Genomic DNA, 26745 nt, shown 5'->3' with positions numbered 1-26745 from the left:
CGCTCGGTCAATGGCGTACGCGCAAAAAAATTCCAAAGTCCAAAATAGTGCATTTTTGGTCACTTTTTATATAATTTAAAAATGAATAAAAAGCGATCAATAAGTCCTATCAATGCAAAAATGATACCCTCATACCGCCCCATACATGGAAAAATAAAAAAGTTATAGGGGTCAGAAGATGACAATTTTAAACGTATAAATTTTCCTGCAGTAGTTATGATTTTTTTCAGAAGTACGACAAAATCAAACCTATATAAGTAGAGTATCATTTTAATCGTATGAACCTACAGAATAAAGATAAGGTATAATTTTTACCGAAAAATGTACTACGTAGAAACGGAAGCCCCCAAAAGTTACAAAACAGCGTTTTTTTTTCAATTTTGTCGCACAATGATTTTTTTTTCTGTTTCACCGTAGATTTTTGGGCAAAATGACTGACGTCATTACAAAGTAGAATTGGTGGCGCAAAAAATAAGCAATCATATGGATTTTAGGTGCAAAATTGAAAGCGTTATGATTTTTTAAAGGCAAGGAGCAAAAAACGAAAATGCAAAAACGGAAAAAACCCTGGTCCTTAAGGGGTTAAACAAAAAGCCTGTGAGACATGTAATTTATTACTAACATTTTCTAAGTTTTCTGAGTATTATAAAGTAGACAGTTCTATTCTAAATAGACTGCATAACTAAGAAATAGATACTATAAATAAGAAAGTGCACAAATTTTATCATGATAAAAATGATAACTTATGTGGTCAGATCCATAAATGGCCGAAATATAATTCTAATAGTAATACTAATACACATAAAAATGAATTGAGACCTAAGCCACATGTTGATGTGTCGGTGCCACCCATGCCTGTGCGATTTGGTGATAGCTCAGTGAGACCAAAGAATTCTAACCCTTCCGCAATAGTTAAAGGGGATTCAGTAACCCATTCACATAACATTAGTTATCACCGCACTATAACTAATTCAGCTTTTCACAAGCACAAATCACTACACAATTTTAACACAACAAAAGATAATAAAACAAAAAAAAATCACCAACATGTCTGCTCAGTCTTCTGTACCCAATGTGGCAGCATAAACTGACTACAGACACTCTACGATTAACACAGATACAAGTCAACAGTCAGCCGCAGTGAACAGTGATTTACCTGCAATAAATATGGTATGTCCACTCCTACCACCTCTTATTATAAATAATACCACTTCCCTGCCACTCTCTTTTAGCCAGCCATCATCCAATCACTCATTACTTTCCACGACTATTCTCCTCCCCATACAAAAAATCCATGTAAAGAAAAGGAAATCGCATACATAAAAGAGGCATTGCATATTCAATCTAATGTAGAATATTATATTAGGTTGAGAATGACCCTTTGGAAAAATATTATGCTGCATATTGCACTTTAATTAAAAAGGCCAATGACATGCAGTTGTTGGACAAGAGGGAGCACACATTTATATCTATTAAAAATTAATCTTTACCTCATTTTTATTATTTACCAAAATTACACAAAGACCCGATAAATCCCTCTGATCGCCCAATTATTTCCAGTGTAGGTTCTTTGACTGCTAATCTTTCTCATTTTATTGTTTTTTTTTTTACAGCCTTACATACTTAATTTACCATCATATTTACGATATTCCACTCAACTTATACAAGAACTAAATACCGTATATACTCGAGTATAAGCCGACCCGAGTATAAGCCGAGACCCCTAATTTTAACCCAAAATCCCAGGAAAAGTTATTGACTCGAGTATAAGCCTAGGGTGGGAAATACCTCATCCCCCCCTGTCATCATCCAGACCCGTCATTAACATCCTCATCATCATCCCCTTGTCATCATCCCACACATCCCCCCTTCATCATCCCCTTATCATCCCACACATTCCCCCTTCATCATCCCCTTATCATCCCACACATCCCCCCTTCATCATCCCCTTATCATCCCACACATCCCCCCTTCATCATCCCCTTATCATCCCCTTATCATCCCACACATCCCCCCTTCATCATCCCCTTATCATCCCACACATCCCCCCTTCATCATCCCCTTATCATCCCACACATCCCCCCTTCATCATCCCCTTATCATCCCACACATCCCCCCTTCATCATCCCCTTATCATCCCACACCCCCCCCCCTTCATCATCCCCACACCCCCCCTTCATCATCCTCTTCTCATCATTCGCCCTCAGTGGTCTTCAACCTGCGGACCTCCAGAGGTTTCAAAACTACAACTCCCAGCAAGCCCGGGCAGCCATCGGCTGTCCGGGCTTGCTGGGAGTTGTAGTTTTGAAACCTCCGGAGGTCCGCAGGTTGAAGACCACTGCGGCCTTCAACATCATCCAGCCCCCTCTCACCCCCTTTAGTTCTGAGTACTCACCTCCGCTCGGCGCTGGTCCGGTCCTGCAGGGCTGTCCGGTGAGGAGGTGGTCCGGTGAGGAGGTGGTCCGGTGAGGAGGTGGTCCGGTGGGGAGGTGGTCCGGGCTGCTATCTTCACCGGGGGCGCCTCTTCTCCGCGCTTCCGGCCCGGAATAGAGCCGTTGCCTTGGCAATGACGCAGAATTACGTTGGCAATGAACGCACCTCTGCGTCGTTGTCACGGCAACGTGACTATTCTGAGGCCGGGCCCGAAGCGCTTAGAAGAGGCCTCCCCGGTGAAGATAGCAGCCCGGAACCAGTATCCCACCGGACCACCTCCTCACCGGACAGTCCTGCAGGACCGGACCAGCGCCGAGCGGAGGTGAGTACTCAGAACTAAAGGGGGTGAGAGGGGGGCTGGATGATGTTGAAGGCCGCAGTGGTCTTCAACCTGCGGACCTCCGGAGGTTTCAAAACTACAACTCCCAGCAAGCCCGGACAGCCGATGGCTGCCCGGGCTTGCTGTGAGTTGTAGTTTTGAAACCTCTGGAGGTCCGCAGGTTGAAGACCACTGCGAGTGGGGGAGTTCACTCGAGTATAAGCCGAGGGGGGTGTTTTCAGCACGAAAAATCGTGCTGAAAAACTCGGCCTATACTCGAGTATATACGGTAATATATATTTACCCCCATCCTTTTAATTTTTTACACTAGATGTGTGCTCCCTCTACTCCATCATCAACACTGATCTAGGTATTAGGGCCGTCCAGGAATTCTTTACGGAGGATCCAACTTTAAGTAATAATCAACCAAGCATTTTATTAGAATCCATTCAATTTATTTTAGAACATAATGTTTTCTCACTTGATAGTACCTTATATAGGCAGACCAGGGGTTGTAAAATAAATATCTAATACAATATGTGGGTGGAGTGGCTCCTGATATACCTATACCAATATAGACCTGGGCAACCCAATACTGACAGCATTCAGCATTTATTGAAAGACATTGTGACCACCATAATTTACATTTATTCAACTCTTGTTGGCCTCTTACCCCGCTGACCAAAGGAGAGGAATCCATCAGCCACCTGGCCTGTCACACGCGCTCCTCACTGCCACAAGGACGCCGCAGGTATCCAGCATTTGAAGCGCTGCAGGACCGCAACTGGGAGACCACTGCTGTCCGACACTGCCCCCCTAGGAGATGGCCGAGTCTCCAGGCAGTGTTCTCCCACGCACGGAGAGTTGATCTGGGAGATCGCAGGCATTTGGAAGCGATCGCAACATCCCCTGCTACACACATCGCGGCAGCCCCGGTGCGGTGAGAATTCAAAGTATCCTTTTTCATTATCTAAGGGCTACTGTTCCATTAAGTTGAAACAGTATAGATATCTACCAATTAAATATATGCCGGCAATTCATCTCTTCACCTACATTCTATGACTGATTGCTATTGCACAACAAAAAAAAAGCTAGCAGACAGTTGCTACGGGTTACCCCGGCTGAGAACTCACCAGCATTTTCAGACTTTGCACATTGTGATCTACAACTGCTGCTAAATTATCATTTGGACTTTGCTTCATTTTTAGTAGCAAGTACTACCTTGGTCGACTGATTTTTTATATTTTTCTATATTTTTATTGTATGTTTATTGCATCTATTACGTGCATTTTTATTGTGATGGTCACATCTATTAATTAACAATATCAATTCTGTAACCATTATACAAGTGAACACCGTGATTTCATAAGGGCCCTGTGAGTCACTGGTACCACTATACATTATACTATTCTATATATTTTTATTGATTAATAATAAATCATTGTTTTTTAAACTTACCATTGTGATCCACTATCTTTGACCTTTGAGCCCCAATTCTTTTTGTGCATAGACCAGGGGTTGTGCCATGGGGACTCGTTTCGCCCCAGGTTATGCAAATGTATTCATGGGACAATTCGAGTCCCTGTATTTGGCACAGCTCCTGGCTTTTAAAAATGTTGTTTGTTTTTTTATCGTTTTATAGACGACTTGTTTTTTTATTTGATGTGAAGCACAGGCAGAGGATTTTGTCCGTGAGCTAAACCAAAACTCATGGGGCATTCAATTTACTATGCACTTTTCATTGAATTCTATTCAGTTTCTGGATTTGGAAATCTTCAAGTCAAATACTGCACAAATAATGACAAAAACCTTTTTTTTTTTTAAGTTGATGTCAACAGTTTCCTTAATTACAATAGTGCACATTATCCTACCTGGCTAAGAGGCATCCCCTATGACCAGTACCTGCGCATCTGGAAAAACTGCATTCTAGATAGTGATTTTGATGTGCAGGCTGCTGTCCTAAGGAGCCGCTTCTTAGAGAAAGGTTACCCCAAACAAATCCTATCCAACACTTATAAAAAAGTCAAAAACCATAAACAATCTGAATTGATAGTTACAAAAAAAACAACAAAAACTGAATGATTTAGATAAAATTTTATTATCAACTACAATAGTGAGGCAACAAATATTAAAAAAATTCTAAATAAAAACCGGCCCATTAGTCTTAGTGACCCTGTCTTAAAGGAGTTAGTACCCCAAATCCCTAGCGTTGCTTTCAGACGCTCGAAAAACCTTCATAATCGAATTGCTTCAGGTAGACTGAAGAAACTATCGTATGACACTGTTCAGACTGAGTCTGGTTGTGCTCTGTGCGGTAAAGGCCGTTACTTGTGCTGTACACTTATTAAAGATAAAACATCTGATTTTGTTTCTTTTCAAACAGGGTATTTAAAATTAAGGGTAATCTCATGTGAAACAAAAAATGCAATTTATTTATTGTCTTGAGAATGCAATTTACAATACGTGGGCCGCACTGTTCAAGCGGTGTGGCCCCAGTATTAATAAACACAGGTGGAACATTAAGCACGGTTTTATGCTCCACAGTGTGTCAAGACATTTTACTAATGTACATCAGGGTTCATTGGATTCGTTAAGCTTAAAAATATTAGAGTCCATTTCTAGTGACTCCCTCAATAGGTACCAGCGACTAATAAATAGAGAATACTTTTGGATTTATAAACTTGTTACTTTAGCACCTTATGGTCTTAATGAAACAATAGAAAATACTCGTTAATATATTTATTTTCAAATATTTGTAGCGGTTTTATATTATGCAATAATTATTTATATATACTTTTTCTATTTATGATAGTTGTGTTATACTTTATATATTTTTAGGTTTGCTGTTTATTTTATTTTATAGTATGGAATTTGTATGGAAATATGCATGGTAAATTTGCATATTGTTTGGTGCAAAACTTTTAGACGAGGGTGGAAGTGACGGTGCCACTGTGTAAACAGGGACAAGCGGTCGTCCGCTGTTCTTGTTTCGCCTGCAGTATTCCTTCACTTCTAATCTCCTTTTTTTTAACGTATATAGTTTTAGAATGATAGGCGTTTGTACATATATAGGGTTGTAACCATGAGAGTTGCCCATACTTGCTATGCGCAGTGAAATGCGTTGCATCTTGGTTAATAAAAAGTGTTCCACCTCAAGTCATTGCACCTGAGTTGTGTCCATACCGGTCAGTGCCGTTGTATTCCTGATTTCCTTGAAGTCTGGCTTTTTACCCTACATTCAATGACTACAAGAAGGCTTAATATAAAAATATATATTTTTTTTTAGTATAATGACATTTTTTTATTTGCTTAAACCATAATATCTCTTTAATATATATATAACAAGCATTAAAAGTATTTTGCAGAAATGTCAATGTCAACCACAAACAATAAACATCCTTTATAATCAAACTTGTTGCTAAATCCTCGCAACCACTCATGTCCACTGTTCCCACCGGTGTATGTAACAATACCCCTCTTTATGCTCAGAATTGACCGTTTCCTGATATATAAATGGTTGAACAATTATATTCCATATGGTAAAAGCTCTTTTCTCTGTGGAATAATAAACTGGAGTGAAAACAGACTGATCGTCTGAGAGGAAATTCTTACGACATGTTTTTTTTTTTTTTCTTTCTCTGAGCAGCTACAGAATGAAACAGTGAGCGGAACAGAATTCATGCACCTTGTACATTCAGCAGCCAACTCGGGCAAATACATGTTCTCTCACCACAGAACAGGCCCTCAGAGTGCAGGATTGAGCATTTCTAGTCCTGTGTGAACCAAATTTGAATTACAGACGAGCATCGTTTTTTTACAACCCGCTTGTGGATAAAGTTTGTATAACGCTTAGCTGAATTAATAAACTATAATATTTTGACGATGTTTTGTGGTGAACAAAACTGTTGTAATTTCTAGCGCATAAAATAAGAAGCAGCTTACAATTAAAACCTGAAAACACTTCTAATAAACTTAGCGATACAGGGGAATAAATGTAAGGAAAAACAGCACGAAAGTACCATGCTAAATCACATGCACAGTTACATTAAAGGGGTACTCCGGTGGGAAAAAAATGTTTTAAACTGGTGCCAGAAAGTTACATAGATTTGTAAATTACTTCTTTTTAAAGGGGTACTCCACTGGAATTTTTTTTTTTTTTTTTTGTTAAATGGTGCCAGAAAGGTAAACAGATTTGTAAATGACTTCTATTAATCTTAACCCTTCCGGTACTTATCAGCTGCTGTATAATCCACAGGAAGTGCTTTTCTTTTTGAATTTCCTTTCTGTGCACGACCACAGTGCGCTCTGTTGACACCTCTGTCCATGTCAGGAACTGTCCAGAGAAGGATAGGTTTGCTATGCGGATTTGCTCCTACTCTGGACAGTTCCTAAAATTGACAGAGGTGTCTGAAAAGAACACCGTGGTTAGGCAGAAAGGAAATTCAAAAAGAAAAGAACTCCCTCTGTAGTATACAGCAGCTGAAAAGTACTAGAAGGATTAAGATTTTTTTGACAGAAGTAATTTACAAATCTGTTTAATTTTCTGGCACCAGTTGATAAAAAAAAATGTTTTCCAGTGGAATACCCCTTTAAAAGTCTTAATCCTTCCAGTACTTAGCAGCTGCTCTATGCTCTAGAGGAAGTTGTTTAGTACTTTCCAGTCTGACCACAATGCTTTCTGCTGCCACCTCTGTTTGTGTAAGGGACTATCCAGAGTAGGAGCAAATCCAAATAGCAATTCTCTTCTGCTCTGGACAGTTCCTGACACAGACAGAGGTGTCAGCAGAGAGCACTGTGGTCAAACTGGAAAGAACTACACAACTTCTTCTGTAGTCTACAGCAGCTGATAACTACGGGAAGGATTAAGATTTTTTTTAATAGAAGTAATTTACAAAACTAAAATTCCAATTCAAAGAGAAAGACAGCTCCGGCACAGCTCAGTGTAGACGTCCCATTCACACTGCGGTATTGCTCACCGCTAGGAAAACACAGTCTATTAGTCCTGATACAAAGTATCCGGTGAGTGTGAACTGTGTCAAATACTGGTGGTGCTACACGTGGTAGTAGAGTCAATATCACAACTTCTCCAGAGAACAAAGAAACGGAGCACTCACCTCCAATTTGAAGACACAGATGCAACTTTTATTGAAACTCACAGATTACAGGACACATCAGGACATCGGCGGGAGGGCAGGTAGATGGAAGACACAAGCGGGGGGTATTCTCACATCACAGCGGGTGACAGCACTGTATCGTGCCTTAGCGCTTCGTTAGGCCCCCTGTGTTTCCAGAAGTGAAACAACAGTAGCAGTTCTTCCCAGCAGGGAGGCACAACAGCTGAAAACAGACGTAGATTCAAACACAACTTTATTCTCACTTTCTTAAAGCGGTACCCCGGTGGAAAACAACTTTTTTTTTAAATCAACTGGTACCTACCAGAAAGTTAAACAGATATTTAAATTAAAAATCAGTCCTCAAGGTATATAAGAAGGATAGATATAGAATAAAGAGTGATCCAGGTATATGTAAATACATTTTTTTAACCTGTTCAGGACCCATGACGTATGCATACGTCTTCACACCCTGGGTCTTAAGGACCCATGACGTATGCATACGTCATGGCGTTTTCCGGTCTCTGCCGCTCGCCGGGCAGAGATCGGAACTGGATGCCTGCTGAAATCCTTCAGCAGGCATCCAGGGCAAACGCCGAGGGGGGCCATGTAGGCCCCCCATGTCGGCGATCGCCGCAAATCGCAAGGGAAATCGCCCTTGCGATCTGCGGCGATACCGGGCTGATCGGGTCTCTGGGACCCGACCGCCCGGTAATTTCGCATGATCCCGGCTGTCACAGACAGCCAGGACCATGCTGGAGTATCGGAGCGAGGTGGCAAGCCGGCCACCTCCTCCGATCCCCTGCGATCTGTCGGTTAGTTAACCGACCAATCGCAGGAGGGGGGGCGGTTACTTCCTCCCGCCCTGCCCGGCCCCTGGAAGTCCGGAGAGGACGGGAGGAAGACCGGAGGACGCGGCGGGGGACGGGGGAGTGCTGGGGACCGGCCCCGGTACTTACCTCGTCCCTGAAGACCCGGATCCAGACGATGAAGACGGCGGCGGCGGCGACAGGTGAGTAGATCTTCAGCCGCGGTCGGGCCCTTTACAGCAATGCACGTCGCCGTAAAGCGACATGCATTGCTGTAATAGGACCCTGTAAACTACAACTCCCAGCATGCCCAGACAGCCCTTGGCGTCTGGGCATGCTGGGAGTTGCAGTTTTGCATCATCTGGAGGTCCACAGTTTGGAGACCACTGTGCCCTTCCAGATGTTGCAAAACTACACATCCTCAGTATGCCCTTACTGTCCAGGCATGCTGGGAGTTGTAGTTCTGTAACATCTGGCCCTTCAGATGTTGCAGAACTACAACTCCCAGCATGCCTGGACAGTTTTGGCATACTGGGAGTTGTAGTTTTGCAACATCTGGAAGGGCACAGATTGGGAACCACTGTATTAGTGGTCTGCAAACTGTAGTCCTCCAGATGTGGCAAAACTACAATTCCAAGCATGCTGGGAGTTGTAGTTCGGCAACATCTGGCTCTAAAGATGTTGCCGAACTACTACTCCCAGCATGCCTGAGAATGTTTGGGAGTTGTGGTTTTGCAACAGCTGGAGGCACACTGGTTGGGAAACATTGTTTCCTAACTCAGTGTTTCCCAACCCGTGTGCCTCCAGCTGTTGCAAAACCACAACTCCCAAACATTCTCAGGCATGCTGGGAGTTGTAGTTTTGCAACAGCTGGAGGTCCCCCCCCTGTGAATGTACAGGGTACATTCACATGGGCAGGGGGCTTACAGTGAGTATCGGGCTGCAAGTTTGCGATGCAGCAAATTTTGCACGGCAGCTCAAACTCGCTGTAATCCCCCCGCCCGTGTGACTGTACCCTACAACACTACACTACACTAACACAAAATAAAATAAAAAGTAAAAAACACTACATATACACATACCCCTACACAGCCCCCCTCCCTCCCCAATAAAAATGAAAAACGTCTGGTACGCCACTCTTTCCAAAATGGAGCCTCCAGCTGTTGCAAAACAACAACTCCAGTATTGCCAGACAGCCGTTGACTGTCCAGGCATGCTGGGAGTTTTACAACAGCTGGAGGCACCCTGTTTGGGAATCACTGGCGTACAATACCCCTATGTCCACCCCTATGCAAATCCCTAATTCAGGCCTCAAATGCACATGGCGCTCTCACTTTGGAGCCCTGTCGTATTTCAAGGCTACAGTTTAGGGCCACATATGGGGTATCGCCGTACTCGGGAGAAATTGCCTTACAAATCTTGGGGATCTTTTTCTCCTTTCACCCCTTATGAAAAGGTGAAGTTGGGGTCTACACCAGCATGTTAGTGTAAAAAAAATAAACTTTTTACACTAACATGCTGGTGTTGCCCTATACTTTTCATTTTGACAAGAGGTAAAGGGGAAAAAAGCCCTACAAAATTTGTAACACAATTTCTCCCGACTACGGAGATACCCCATATGTGGGCACAAAGTGCTCTGGGGGCGCACAACAAGGCACAGAAGGGAGAGTGCACCATGTACATTTGAGGTGATTTGCACAGGGGTGGCTGATTGTTACAGCGGTTTTGACAAACGCAAAAAAAAAAAAACCCCACATGTGACCCCATTTCGGAAACTAGACCCCTCACGGAATGTAATGAGGGGTGCAGTGAGAATTTACACCCCACTGGTGTCTGACAGATCTTTGGAACAGTGGGCTGTGCAAATTAAAAATGTTGTACAGCCCACTGTTCCAAAGATTTGACAGACACCAGTGGGGGGTAAATGCTCATTTTATGCCTTGTTACGTTCCTAAAGGGGTCTAGTTTCCAAAATGGTATGCCATGTGGGGGTTATTTTGCTGTCCTGGCACCATATGGGCTTCCTAAATGCGACATGCCCCCCGAGCAAAATTTGCTCTCAAAAAGCCAAATATGACTCCTTCTCTTCTGAGCATTGTAGTTCGCCCGTAGTGCACTTCAGGTCAACTTATGGGGTACCTCCATACTCAGAAGAGATGTGGTTACAAATTTTGGGGGGTATTTTCTGCTATTAACCCTTGTAAAAATGTGAAATTTGGGGGGAAACACACATTTTAGTGATTTTTTTTATTTTTTTTTTACGTATGCAAAAGTCGTGAAACCCCTGTGGGGTATTAAGGCTCACTTTATTTCTTGTTACGTTCCACAAGGGGTCTAGTTTCCAAAATGGTATGCCATGTGTTTTTTTTTTTGCTGTCCTGGCACCATAGGGGCTTCCTAAATGCGACATGCCCCCCGAGCAAAATTTGCTCTCAAAAAGCCAAATATGACTCCTTCTCTTCTGAGCATTGTAGTTCACTCATAGTACACCTCAGGTCAACTTATGGGGTACCTTCATACTCAGAAGAGATGGGGTTACAATGTTTGGGGGGTATTTTCTGCTATTAACCCTTGCAAAAATGTGAAATTTGGGGGGAAACACACATTTTAGTGAAATTTTATTTTTATTTTTTTACATATGCAAAAGTCGTGAAACCCCTGTGGGGTATTAAGGCTCACTTTATTCCTTGTTACGTACCTCAAGGGGTCTAGTTTCCAAAATGGTATGCCATGTGGGGGATTTTTGCTGTTCTGGCACCATAGGGGCTTCCTAAATGCAACATGCCTCCCAAAAACCATTTCAAAAAAACGTACTCTCCAAAATCCCCTTGTCGCTCCTTCGCTTCTGAGCCCTCTACTGCGCCCGCCGAACACTTTACATAGACATATGAGGTATGTGCTTACTCGAGAGAAATTGGGCTACAAATATAAGTATACATTTTCTCCTTTTTCCCCTTGTAAAAATTCAAAAATTGGGTCTACAAGAACATGCGAGTGTAAAAAATGGAGATTGTGAATTTTCTCCTTCACTTTGCTGTTATTCCTGTGAAACACCTAAAGGGTTAAAACGCGGACTGAATGTCATTTTGAATACTCTGGGGGGTGCAGTTTTTATAATGGGGTAATTTGTGGGGTATTTCTAATATGAAGACCCTTCAAATCCACTTCAAACCTAAACTGGTCCATGAAAAATTGTGAGTTTGGAAATTTTGTGAAAAATTGGAAAATTGCTGCTGAACTTTGAAGCCCTCTGGTGACTTCCAAAAGTAAAAACACGTAAATTTTATGATGCAAACATAAAATAGACATATTGTATATGTGAATAAAAAAAAAAAAATATTTGGAATATCCATTTTCCTTACAAGCAGAGAGCTTCAAAGTTAAAAAAAAATGCTAAATTTTCACATTTTTCATAAAATGTTGGGATTTTTCACCAAGAAAGGATGCAAGTTACCACAAAATTTTACCACTATGTTAAAGTAGAATATGTCACGAAAAAACAATCTCGGAATCAGAATGATAACTAAAAGCATTCCAGAGTTATTAATGTTTAAAGTGACAGTGGTCAGAATTGCAAAAAATGGCCGGGTCCTGAGGTGTAAAATGGCTGGGTCCTTAAGGGGTTAAAGGGTACCTCTCATCAAATAAACTTTTGATATATTTTAGATTAATGAATGTTGAATAACTTTTCAATAGCATGTCAATGAAAAATATGCTTCTTTCTATTGTATTTTTCCCGATCAGTCCTGTCAGCAAGCTGTGAACAAAGCAGGCTGGCAGCTCTGAGTGTTCTCCTTTGTGAACAAAGCAGACTGGCAGCTCGTAGGGTTTAGGACTCCAGCATGAGTCTGAAATGCTTGCTGCCAGGACATGCAATTGTAAAGTTATTCTGCATACATTAATCAATAATATATCAAAAGTTTTTTTGATGAGAGGTACCCTTTAAATATTTATTCAGTAGTATATGTTGTTCACTAATGCTCACTGTCCGTGCAGGGCCCTTGCATGGGACACAGAACACAGTGCATAAATGAATGCACTGTATGCACTGTGTTCTATGTCCCATGCAAGGGCCCTGCACGGACAGTGAGCATTAGTGAACAACAAATACTACTGAATAAATATAATTTTTTTAAATTAATTTACATATACCTGGATCACTCTTTATTCTATATCTATCCTTCTTATATACCTTGAGGACTGATTTTTAGGTTGATCTTCAACCGTATTTTTCATTTTCCAATAGACCTTTGGGTGAAGGTAACATCAGTTCACCTCAGGTATATCTATCCACTGAGTGAGCTACACTAAATTTTTCGATAGTTAAATGACTTCTATTTAAAAATCTTAATCCTTCAAGTACTTATCAGATGTTGTATGCTCCAGAGGAAGTTCTTTTCTTTTTGAATTTCTTTTCATGTCAGGAACTGTCCTGAGCAGGAGCAAATCCCCATTGCAAACCTATCCTGATCTGGACAGTTCCTGACATGGACAGAGGTGTCAGCAGAAAGCACTGCGGTCTGACAGAAAAGAAATTCAAAAAAGAAAAGAGCTTCCTCTGAAGCATACAGCAGCGGATAATTACTGGAAGGGTTAAGATTTTTAAATTGAAGTAATTTACAAATCTGTTTAACTTTCTTGTACCAGTTGATTTTAAAACAATTGTTTTCCACTGGAGTACCCCTTTAAGCTAACTCACAGATTTTTTACAAGACTGTTGTCCTCAGGCAGGATAGTCCTTAGACGTTTCCACATACACCAAGTATGATTCCTCATTAATGCACTAGCATCAGGTGCTGACCCAACACATACAGGTCCAATCCTCAGCTGGATCCCGTAAACGGCAAAGTGATGCATAGAAAAAACACATTGGCTCAACAGGTACAGAGGCTTCTTACACCCTTTACAGTGGCCAATATTGTACATGGGTTTTCCGTCAAAAATAGCCAAACAGAAGCCTTAGTTATCTCACAGCATCACCCCTGCAACTATCTCAGCAAAAGTTACAAACCAAATATAAATATGCAAGGTAAGAGAGAGAGAGACAGCCTGGCATGGCTTCTGCATACACCTGTGGGATGTTGCGTGTAATGAACACTTGCCTGCAGTGTGGTATTATGGCAGCGAGCGGTGGTGCAAACTTATAAGTGCAAGAGCTTCGAGTTCATGTAATCCAACAAATAGAGAAGACAATAAGTGCACCCACTGCAATAGCTGCTTATCCATGAAGTTTATTCAAGGTCCACATCAAAGGTTTACAGTGCAGGGTGACAACATAGGAATGAGGTGAGTGTGGGCTACGGACCCGTCTCGCGCTACAAGCGCTTCGTGAGGCTGCTGACGTCCCAGGTAGAGGGGTGTGTTTTAAAAGTATCCCACCGGAAGAGTTTCCTTGGGAACAGGTATACAACTAGACAGGTGTGATTCAAACATTATAAAAACAATCTAGACAAAACTCACGATTTTGCATCTAGCAAACTAATACACAGTTTACACCCTCTGTGATAGAGGCAGGTATAACAGGTCAAGAGGATTCGTTTTTGAAAAGTGCAACCAATACCGCAATAACGCACTCATTTCATTGCGGTCGTTCAGACTTAGTGGGCCGGTCGCATTCAGGTGCACTATCCAAAACGTCTCTTTTCTCAATAGTTGGTGATCCCTATCTCCGAACTTTATAGACTTGTCTATTCTTTCTATGGCTCCAAAGCGGATTGTATCAGGTGATCCTCCATGTGTTTGTGTCATGTGGTTGATAAATCTAGACGCTCCTACTCCCGTCCTGAGGGAGCGGAGGTGCTCTCTCACCCGTAGAAAAAGCAGTCTAACCGTTTTCCCTATGTAGTAGAAACCGCAACCACATATGAGTGCATATACTACATGGGTTGAGCGACAGGTAACAAATTGTGACACCTTAATATTGTGTTCACCTAGCTTCATAAAGTTACTTTTAATGTTATGTTTACAAAAAGAACATGTACCAAAGCAAAAATTCCTTTGTGGTTTAGTTCGATCTAGCCAATTCATGTTCAATGTTTATTTTGTATTATGTTTCTTTTTGATATAATTTTGCAAGGTTTTCTTTCTTTTATAAGTTTTAAAACACACCCCCTACCTGGGACGTCAGCGGCCTCACAAAGCGCTTGTAGCGCTAGACGGGTCCATAGCCCACGCTCTCCTCCTTCCTATGTCGTCACCCTGCACTGTAAACCTGTGATGTGAACCTTGAATAAACTTCATGGATAAGCAGCTATTGCAGTCAGTGCACTTATTGTCTTCTCTATTTGTTCAAATATAAATATGGGCACCTCCCCACTGGGCATGAAGCACCATACCAAAACCCCCTGCCTTAGATAGAGATTTTATTGTCCAGGACTGTTGGGACATGGGAGAAACTTCCCAGCACCATGGCGACCACTAATTGACTAAAAAAGGACAATAAGGATCAGCTTAAACCAATAACAACAACAAAACATCCACATTAACCATTTTAAGCCTGCCTGCCTGCAATGTTACTGAGAGTCCAGTCCACTCCATGGTGCACAACTATTTCTCATTTTCTGTAGTTCAGAAGGTAGGACCCCTGAGATCAGACATCTTATCCTCTATCCTTTTCATAAGGGATGAGATGTCTAGTAACGGAGTACCCCTTTAAGTACTGAATATTACCTTAGGCACAGTAAAGTGGGCAGGTGAATGGATTGGGGGAAGAGGGGAGTACTCCCAGTAGACAGGTGCTCCCAGTTGGTAATTCTCTCTATTAATTAAGTCCCCTCAAAATGCATGATGACATTTTATTTCTATATACTGTAAGTATAGAAATTGTCCTAAAATCCCTGTCAGCATAGAATTTATGGGTTAACGCTCCCCAAATTATGTCTCTAATCCAGAGTATTCCCAGATGATTAATTTAAGTGACAATAAAGGCAGTGTACATTTGTTCCCCTTTATGTCTTCTTTGTTCTTCACTGCAATTTGATTCATTGTTTCAGTAGATTTGCTTAAACCTTGTAGCCAGTATTGAGTGAGGAGACATTCTCATCCCAAAATATCTGCTACCATTCGCTTCATATGTCCATTAAGCCAATTGTGGTTTTCACATTCCAGTCCTACAACCATTTACCGAGTGCAAAATCTGATCTTCCTTCATCTCCTAAGATTTACAGCAAACGTTTGAGTCTCTCAGGGGTAGAATTAATAGTAAATGCATTTTGTTACTTTTATTGAGAGTCTGCAGATTACATCTTACATTCGAATAATAAAGCTTCATTCAATGATGTCCCTTTCAGCCAAGTTTCTTCCCCTGACCAGGAACCAAGTAACATTTTATGCTTATTCACCGCTTATTGTGACTGCTTTACTGGCCAAACTTGTAGACAGGGAAGGGCCCGGGGCCCATCTCAGATATTTGCTGATTGTATGACTGTTTTTTTTTTTTCTTGTTTATAATAAGCTAAAAGAAGTAATGGAGCATAAGTCAATACAAGTAATTGGATCTCTTCTTCATATTTCCTTGCAGCTACACGATGGAGTTAAAGCGCAGAAATTAACTTAAAGGGTTATTCCAGGATTTGACTGTACTACAGGGCCTGTAAAGTTACTATAGTTCATATTATAGTGTCTGTACCTGTGTTTGGCTGTTCACACAATTGTTATGTGATCTTTGCCCCGATGTTTAATTTTAACATCATACAAAATTTGTGTTGTCTCAGGTTTTCCCAAGTTGCACAGCATCTCAAGACATTACATCACTCGTCAGGTGTTGAAAGGGAGCCTGTCCTGCTTCAATGCGTGAAGTGACCGCTGAGTGGAAAGAAAATCATTCTCCACAGGGCTGCAGGGAATTGTAGTTTCATAAAAAGCATACATAGCTCAGCTGTGCTGAAAAGGGTGGGGTGAGTGATGTGTGGGAGGGAGAAAAGTGACCTCACACTGACAACACGGCCATTTAGCCTCAAGACAAGCATAATCCTTCCTAAGCATTGTCATACTCTCTTCCATTTGTACTCTGATACATGCTAATGTGTCAATGTGTTTAGTAGGAAACTGAGGGGAAAAAGTAAGGATGCAGGATCAGACTGCACAGGGTTTGTTTGTAGTCTGTAAATGTGGACACACATACATCTGCATAGAAGTTGTATAAATGTTGTATACAGTTGTATAAATGTTTAACCAAAAGGATTTGCAGTTAGTTCCATTTTTTATTTTTTGACTTAATGGTGTGATAACAAAATGGTTGCAAAAGTGTCTAAACAAAATCCTATTGGTTACCTATCAGAATGCAGGGACTTGATTTAATGATAATTCTAATAATAAGATCATAAATCAAATTTGCTTTAACTGTGAGACAGTGAAATTAAAGGTTTACTCCAGTGGAAAAAATTTCAACTAGTGCCCTGGTGCCAGAAAGTTAAACAGATTTGTAAATTACGTCTATTTAAAAATCTTAATCCTTCCAGTACTTATCAGCTGCTGTATGATCCATAGGAAGTTCTTTTCTTTTTGAGTTTATTTTCTGTCTGACCACAGTGCTCTCTGCTGACACCTCTGTATATGTCACGAACTGTCAGGAGCAGAAGCAAATCCCCATAGCAAACCTCTCCTACTCTGAACAATTCCTGACATGGACAGAACAGAGGTGTCAGCAGAGAGCACTGAGGTCAGACAGAATGAAATTCAAAAAGTATCCAGCAGTTGATAAGTACTGGAAGGATTAAAGGGGTTATCCAGGCAAAACCTTTTTTTATATATATGAACTGGCTCCGAAAAGTTAAACAGATTTGTAAATTACTTCTATTAAAACATCTTAATCCTTCCAATAGTTATTAGCTTCTGAAGTTTTCTGTCTAACTGCTCAATGATGATGTCACGTCCCGGGAGCTGTGCATGATGGGAGAATATCCCCATAGGAACTACACAGCTCCCGGGACGTGAGTCATCAGAGAGCAGTTAGACAGAAAACAACAACTCAACTTCAGAAGCTAATAACTATTGGAAGGATTAAGATATTTTAATAGAAGTAATTTACAAATCTGTTTAACTTTCCAGAGCCAGATGATATATAAAAAAAAGTTTTGGCCTGAAATACCCCTTTAAGATTTTTAAATGGATTTACAAATCTGTTTAACTTTCAGGCACCATTTGTTTAATTTTTTTTATTTTATTTCCACCAGAGTACCCCTTTAAACTATGACTGGTTTAACATGGGCATTATACAGCTGTATCTCCACTACCACAGGCTGGGAGACGTGGACAGACACAAAAATGCAGCAGTATAATGGATAACTGGCCTAGATAGTCTAAGAACGTGCCATATTTATCGCAGAGACTTGTGCTGTTTGATGAATCTTGCGCATGTTTTTATAATGTTTACACCATTTATAAATTAGTTTGCGTTTACATTTTGATGCACAATGCCAGATCCTAAACTATGCCCTTTTCCATTAGACCACTTCCCTTTCTGATCCACGCTCATGATAAGCAATAGCAACAAGATTTATCAAAACCTGAGAAGTAGAGCAGTTACCCATAGCAACCAATCAGATCGCTTCTTTCATAAAAAAAAAAAGGCCTCGGAAAAATGAAAGTAGCACTCTGATTGGTTGCTCTGGGCAACTTTTTCTCTGCCCAGATTCTGATATATCTCCCCTAAAGAATCTAAAACATGTAATGAATGTGTTGTAAGGCATGTACGCCAGTTTTGTTTAGTTTTTTGTTTTAATAAATTAAAGAGATCTGTCATCAGAAAAAGTACCTATTGTTTAACCATATTAAGTACCTATATTAACCATATTTTTATATTTTTGAAGAATTGTTAGTGATGTTTTTCTAATATTTCATTTTTTGTAAATATATATATTATAATCCTTGAATGTAGCAGTCTACATTCTGGCCACAAGGTAAAAAACTAAGCTGAGATTTTCTGTTCTGTACAGATCATTTCTCAAAAATGCCTTTATTCTCATCACAGACAGGAGTACAGTAAAAGATGACACCAGAATAGAGATAACACTGTATTCCTCACTATTCATAGCAAAGATCAGCCTCGCCTCTCCCTGTATATAGACAACAATGGATCCACCACCATTCACAGCAGAGATCATCCTCCCCTCTCCCTGTATATAGATAACAATGGATCTACCACCATTCACATCAGAAATCAACCTCCCTTCTCCCTGTATATATATATATATATATATATATATATATATATATATATATATATATAACACTGGATCCACCACCATTTACAGCAGAGATCAGCACCCCCTCTCCCTTTAAATAGATAACACTGGATACTCCACCATTAACAGCAGAGATCAGCCCACTCTCTCTGTATATAGATAACACTGGATCACTGGATACACCACCATTCACAGCAGAGATCAGCCTCCCTGTATATAGATAATACTGGATCCACCGCCATTCACAGCAGAGGCCAGCCTCCCCTCTCCCTGTATATAGATAACAAGGGATCTACCACCATTCACAGCAGAGATCAGCCTCCACTCTCCCTGTATGTAGATAACAATGGACCTACCACCATTCACAGTGGCCTCCCCCTCCCTGTGGAGTGACCTCTGAAAATGTCACATAGAATACCCATTAAAATCTTCAATGTGACAGCTCCGGTCTATTGGGTAAAGCAAACCCCTATCTGCTGGTAAAATCAGCTCAGGCAAAATGGCAGCTCCATAACGCATAAAAAAAAGGAAATAAAACAAATTACAATCAAGAAAATAGAAACTGATTTGAAAAAAGAACATGTTTCAGTATTTGCCTGTAACCTGAAAAAAATCTAGGCAATACATTCCATGTAAGCAAGAATTCTGACAGAATTGGATTTCTCTCTGTCTCTGCTGACTTCCCAAGAATTGGTGACTAATATGAATTCCGTGCATATTGTTATGTTAACCCAGTGTTTCTCAAACAGTGTGCCTCCAGGTTTTGCAAAACTACAGCTCCCAGCATGTCTGGACAGCCAAAGGCTGTTATTTTAGCTTATAATAATGTGATACACATGAATAACTAAATATCTCTTAACAAGCTGCCAGGGCATGTTGGGAGTTGTGGTTTTGCAACAGCTGGAGGCACATGGTTTGGAAAATAGTAAGTTATCCTGTGCAACTACATTCTGCTATCTCTTAATAATAATAACAATAATAATAATAATAATAATTATTATTATTATTATAATAATTCTATTAGGATGAAAGAATTAACAGAACACAGAAAATGAATGAAATTCTGCATAAATAATGCCATTCAAATTAATTTTATTTTACTACTATGCCTGTCATGATGTGATACACATGGAATAACTGAAGAACTTTCAAAATGCTGGGAGAGCATGCTGGGACTTGTAGTTCCACAATAACTGAGATGTTATACTCACTATGATAGAGAGATAGATAGATAGATAGATAGATAGATAGATAGATAGATAAATAGATAGATAGATGAAAGATAGTTTATGTGCATTTATACAGGTCACTTAACTGTGATGTGACTTCTAATAATCTTTATCAGTTATAGTAATGGGTAGATGACTTCTTATAAAACATTCCTCAACTGCTGCAGAACCTCTTTTTGAAGAATTGGAAGCTTTCTGCCCATTTCTAGTTCGTATATGTTACTCATTTAGCCTTTTCAAAAGAAGCTACTGCAGCCTCTGTCTTATGTATTAGAATGTTCTGCAGCAGCTGGGGTACCAGACTATAAAATCACACTGCAGCTGCTGAAGAACATCATTTTTTAAAATAAAAAAAAATGAACTACATGTCAATAAGAGGTTGACACAGAAGTAGGAACTTCCTGCGAAGGAGATTTGAGATAGTTCCTAAAGGAGGACATATGCTGTATAACTATATATTGGATTCTGATAAGAAATTCAAATATATATATATATATATATATATATATATATATATATATATATATATTAGTTGTATAAAAATTTGTTGTATAAAATGTATGCAACTTTTATTGTGTGATTAGTGTCATTTTAATGTGACAAACAGAAGTAGACACAGTGACTGTGTAGAACTTAAAGCATTGTATGCCCTACTAGCTTTTAGTTTATGCTGAAATGTGTATTGCTCACACTAAACATAGTCTATACCAGATTGTTGTTTGTTTTTGTTTTTATTTTGTTTGTTTGTTTATTCTTTTTTATTCCCTCGCCTTAACTGATTTTTCTGGGCGTGAGAATGATTTGCTGCATATCACAATCCTGGCAATTCGATTTTCAATATCCTATGTGCAATTTTATTGGCTCAAGCTGACACATTCCTGCATGCAGAATACAAAGCAGTAATGATTTTATTGGTAAGCCTATGGGTACTCACAGGGCCACTGTTTTGTTGGGCAGTAATGTAGGCTGTAACGTTTCCACTAGCTCCCCTCCATTGCACACCACTTTGATGTGGATGAGTTTCTGTCGCCCCAGTCCCTTGGAGCGCTCCACAGTGCACAGGCAGCTGTCAGTGATGAGGTCCGGACAGATCCTGCTGGCAAGCAAACTGCCTGGAAGGGCTAAAACCAGGAAAGAGCGGACCCAGAGCAGATGTGTACAATCCATGTCAGGACATCTTCAGACGTCAAACTTTCCAGAACTTTTTTATTTTCTCGCTTTTTTATTATTTGCCATTTAAAAAGTTGTCAGAAGTCATAACTGCTGCTGTGCCCGGAGCTGTGTGTGAATATAAGAGGGACCCAAAGTAATAATATCCTGTCATCTCACTCCAATCTGCTGGCAGGGAGACAAGTCGCCTGCAAGCTAAAGTTTATCAGAACTTACAACAGTGTCGGGAGAAAGTTGTAAAGGAAAAAGTGTGTGAGGCTATGGCTGTCAGCAGCCCATTCCATCCCTCACTCACCTCCTCCCCTTCCCCATCCCTGCGTCCTGCCCACTCACTCCCATATCATTGGTCCCATTAGTACTTTACACAGGCTGTGACAATGCATCACCCTGACTGGAGGGCAGTAGCATCGGATCACATCATACATCAGATCCTTATATCCAAGAAAATAGAAGATCCGCAAGTAAAGCCTTGAAATAGTAACAGTCTGACAATGTAATAGCTATACATTTGTAATCTTGGAATTTATTGAACTCCTCTACCGTTTTGTAAGTTTATTATACACTGCTCAAAAAAATAAAGGGAACACTAAGATAACACATCCTAGATCTGAATGAATGAACTAATTGTATGAGATACTTTCGTCTTAAAATCACACAAATATTATAAATGGAAATCAAATTTATCAACCCATGGAGGTCTGAATATGGAGTCACACTCAAATTCAAAGTGGAAAACCACACTACAGGCTGATCCAACTTTGATGTAATGTCTTTAAAACAAGTCAAAATGAGGCTCAGTGATGTGTGTGGCCTCAACGTGCCCGTATGACCTCCCTACAACGCATGGGCATGCTCCTGACAGGGGCGGACTGACAACACTTGGAGCCCCTGGACCAAAAAAAAGGTAAGGGAACTGCTAGGCTCTGCAGCTCGTCAATCATCTGCCAAAGCCCTATTCCACCAAAATCCCATACACAATAAACTAAAATATATATTTGTAAGAAACAGTTAAAGAAAGTAGTTAAATTTCCATGACCAATAATACTGGTATACAAGGAGTAAATATATACCACCACACAATAACTGGATAATACCGCCATACTGTACTGAATAAAACCACTATACACAGACCAGTATACTATAAAGGATATGTATACAATATAAGTGATTATATACAGGACCATATGGCAGTAGATATCAGCTGTACACAGGATGTGTATACCATATAAGTGATTACAGTTACATCTTGGGACTTTTCTGATCAGCGGGTCCTCTTTCCTTTTCTTCTCCATCCGGATCAGACTGCCATATGGATATCTTAACATCTGCAAGACAAACATGTCAGACTCTGCATTTTTCAAATGCCCTTCCCTCCTCTACACAATCTTTCCATCTATAGGTCCACAAACTGTAATAATGCTCTCCTTGAAGTCCTCCACAGTAAAAGGGCAGGTAGGTAGGTAGCCAGGTAAATAGGTAACTAGGTAGGTAGATCAGGAAGCCAGATATGTAGGTAGATGACATGACAGGTAGGTAGAGGGCTAGCTAGGTAGTTAGGCAGCCATGTATGAAGAACAGGTATGTACATAGTTAGGCAGCTGGGTATGTGGGTAGTTAGATAGCCTGGTATGTAGGTAAGTAGTTAGGTAAGTATAAAGTTAGGTAGCCCCCCACTTCCCTGTAGGTATAGGCAGCAGAGTTAACGCCCTACCATCTCCTTAGGTATAGGCAGCAGTGTCCCCCCCCCCCCTTTGACCGTAGGTATAGGCAAAGTTAAACCCCCCATTCCCAATAGGTATAGGCAGAGTTAACCCCCCCCCTTTCCCCAAAGGCATAGGCAGAGTTACCCCCCTCCTCTTCCCCATTGGTACAGGCAGAATTACCCCCCCCCCCCTCTTGCCCATAGGTATAGGCAGTGACCTCCCCTCTCCCCATAGGTATAGGCAGAGTTACCCCCCCTTTCCTCATAGGTATAGGCAGGGTTACACCCCCCCCCCCGTTCCCCATAGGTAAAGGCAGAGTCACCAGATGTCCCACGCAGCGATCTCCTCAGCAGCAGGGGTCCGCGTCTTCTCCCCTCCACAGTACAGGTGCCGATGGGGGCGGAGGTCAAGTCTCCTCTGTATAAGCTGCAGAAGTGGCTCAGACAGAGGGGATGCTTTCTCCTGTATGTGCATGTATCGCTGGAGATCTGGGACGAGTGTCCCGGATCCTCAACCCGGCCGGGCCCTTAGACGACATCCGATCAGACTGGCCGGTCGATCCGCCTCTGGTTCCTAATGAGGTGGCGGATGGTCTTCTGAGGGATGTCTTCCCAGACCTGGACTAAAGCATCCGCCAACTCCTGGGCAGTCTATGGTGCAACCTGGCATTGGTGGATGAATTGAGACATGATGTCCCAGATGTGCTCAATCAGATTCAGGTCTGGGGAACGGGCGGGCCAGCCCATAGCATCAATGCCTTCCTCTTGCAGGAACTGCTGACACACTCCAGCCACATGAGGTCTAGCATTGTCTTGCATTAGGAGGAACCCAGGGCCAACCGTACCAGCATATGGTCTCACAAGGGGTCTGAGGATCTCATATTGGTACCTAATGGCAGTCAGGCTACCTCTGGCAAGCACATGTAGGACTGTGCGGCCCCCCAAAGAAATGCCACCCCACACCATTACTGACCCACCGCCAAACCGGTCATGCTGGAGGATGATGCAGGCAGCAGAATATTCTCAACGGCGTCTTTCGATTCTGTCACGTCTGTCACATGTGCTCAGTGTGAACCTGCTTTAATCTGTGAAGAGCACAGGGCATCAGAGGCAAATTTGCCAATCTTGGTGTTCTCTGGCAAATGCAAAACATCCTGCAAGTACAACCTCCACCTGTGGATGTTGGGCCCTCATACCACCCTCATGAAGTCTGTTTCTGACCGTTTGAGTGGACACATGCACATTTGTGGCCTGCTGGATGTCATTTTGCAGGGCTCTGGCAGTGCTCCTCCTGCTCCTCCTTTGATAAAGGCGGAGGGAGTGGTCCTGCTGCTCGGTTGTTGCCCTCCTCCGGCCTTCTGGTTTGTACTGGTTTGCCTTCTGGTAGCGCCTCCATGCTCTGGACACTACTCTGACAGACATAGCAAGCCTCCTTGCCACAGCTCGCATTGATGTGCCATCCTGGATGAGCTGCACTACCTAAGCCACTTATGTGGGTTGTAGACTCTGTCTCATGCTACCACTAGAGTGAAAGCACCGTCAGCATTCAAAAGTGACCAAAACATCAGCCAGGAAGCATAGGAACTGAGAAGTGGTCTGTGGTCACCCCCTGCAGAACCACTCCTTTATTGGGAGTGTCTTGCTAATTTGCCCAACAGCATGTGAAATACATTGTCAATCAGTGTTGCTTTCTGAGTGAACAGTGTGATTTCACAGAAGTGTGATTTACTTGGAGTTACATTGTGTTGTTTAAAGGGGTTATTGACCAAAAGGTGATTTTAGTATGTACCTGGCAGACAGTAATGGACATGCTTAGGAAGGATCTGCACTTGTCTTGGGACTAAATGGCTATGTTGTGAGATTACCATAATATTGTGGCTAGCTTTTTGTGAACTTGTATGACTTTTCTTTTTTTTACTACAAATCCCATAATTCCATTTTCCTACCTCCAACACATCAGCCACCCCACCCATTGAAACATAAATGAGCTGCATCCATCAAAAGACCTGTGGTTTTCAATCAGGGTGCCTACAGCTGTTGCATTAGTTGCAGATTGATATCTCTCCCACCAAGCGATCACTCTACCCATTGAAACAGACAGGCTCCCTGTCATCAGCTGAATAGTGAGTCAGGTCTCGGCAACATTGCAAGCTGGGAAAAATCATAGACAACAGAGATTAGGATATATTTTAGTTTTCCTTTCCGTGCACAGAGACACGGAAGGGAGCAGGACTCTGCATGCTGTTTCTATTTATGTATTTGGTTATTTATTTATTTTGCTTTTCAAAGCTGACATACTTTTTGTAGGATGTGTTGTAAAATGTTTAGACAATATTTTGTGGCAAGTACAATAAGTGTTCAATTTTTAATGAGTAATTGCATCCCATGCGCCCCTCAGCAGCACAATATGTTGGGAAAATTTTCACCCTGAAAGTTGATAGGACAGGTGGAAATTTTAATTGACACCTAAAGTCTGCCTGCACCCCCGACCCCCTTGTTTTTTTTTCTGTTGCCTGTTGGCATGGTTTACACAGGTTTACCTACCTGCCATAATCATCATTATTCATTTACTACACTGGTGGGTGCACCCAAATCTTGTTGGAGGCTGCCTTATCTGTAGTTAGGGGCCAAGTCTTGGGTAGTGTATGACTTGCAGAAAGACTGGTGAAGAGCAGACATTGGCCCTTATTTACTAAGAGTGTTGTGTAGGTCTCTTTGTGGGTTTTAATTCCCTACAATTTATTTTCCACGGTATTTACTAAGGTTTCTGTTACGCCTAGCGCTCCGGGTCCCCGCTCCTCCCCGGAGCGCTCACGGCGTCTTTCTCCCTGCAGCGCCCCGGTCAGTCCCGCTGACCGGGAGCGCTGCACTGTCTTGGCCGTTGGGGATGCGATTCGCACAGCGGGACGCGCCCGCTCGCGAATCGCATCCCAGGTCACTTACCCGTCCCGGTCCCCTGCTGTCATGTGCTGGCGCGCGCGGCTCCGCTCTCTAGGGCGCGCGCGCGCCAGCTCTCTGAGACTTAAAGGGCCAGTGCACCAATGATTGGTGCCTGGCCCAATTAGCTTAATTGGCTCCCACCTGCTCCCTGCCTTTATCTGACCTCCTCCCATGCACTCCCTTGCCGGATCTTGTTGCCTTGTGCCAGTGAAAGCGTTTAGTGTGTCCAAAGCCTGTGTACCTGAACTTCTGCTACCCATCCTGACTACGAACCTTGCCGCCTGCCCCCGACCTTCTGCTACGTCTGACCTTGCCTCTGCCTAGTCCTTCTGTCCCACGCCTTCTCAGCAGTCAGCGAGGTAGAGCCGTTGCTAGTGGATACGACCTGGTTGCTACTGCCGCAGCAAGACCATCCCGCTTTGCGGCGGGCTCTGGTGAAAACCAGTAGCCTCTTAGAACCGGTCCACTAGCACGGTCCACGCCAATCCCTCGCTGACACAGAGGATCCACTACCTGGAAGCCGAATCGTGACAGTAGATCCGGCCATGGATCCCGCTGAGGTGCCGCTGCCAAGTCTCGCTGATCTTCCCACGGTGGTCGCTCAGCAATCGCAGCAGATTGCCCAACAAGGACAGCAGCTGTCGCAGTTGACCGCCATGTTACAGCAACTTCTGCCTCTGCTACAGCAGCAACCATCTCCTCCGCCAGCTCCTGCACCTCCTCCGCAGCGAGTGGCCGCTCCTAACCTCCGCTTGTCCCTGCCGGACAAATTTGATGGGGACTCTAAACTCTGCCGTGGATTTTTGTCTCAGTGTTCCCTGCATATGGAGATGTTGTCGGACTTGTTT

At 42.1% G+C, this 26745-nt stretch overlaps 1 protein-coding gene across 4 annotated transcripts in view; it reads right to left on the bottom strand.

Moving 5' to 3' along the window:
* The window catches only part of ADGRA1 (adhesion G protein-coupled receptor A1), a 1152497-nt gene that overhangs the window by 995936 nt on the left and 129816 nt on the right, over window positions 1-26745 (bottom strand). Inside the window, exon 1 of one of the 4 annotated variants that reach the window (XM_056529268.1) lies at window positions 21020-21411. The exons of the other annotated variants lie outside the window; for them this stretch is intronic. Coding sequence (XP_056385243.1) covers window positions 21020-21252 — 233 coding nt within the window. The 5' untranslated portion in view covers window positions 21253-21411. Of the gene's footprint in view, window positions 1-21019; window positions 21412-26745 lie in introns of those variants that run through there. 4 annotated transcript variants of the gene reach the window in all.

Source organism: Hyla sarda, chromosome 7, assembly GCF_029499605.1.
Source record: "Hyla sarda isolate aHylSar1 chromosome 7, aHylSar1.hap1, whole genome shotgun sequence".
Classification (NCBI taxonomy): Eukaryota; Metazoa; Chordata; class Amphibia; order Anura; family Hylidae; genus Hyla; species Hyla sarda.
Note: the sequence above shows the minus strand (reverse complement) of the source record. Positions and strands in the feature narration are given on the sequence as shown.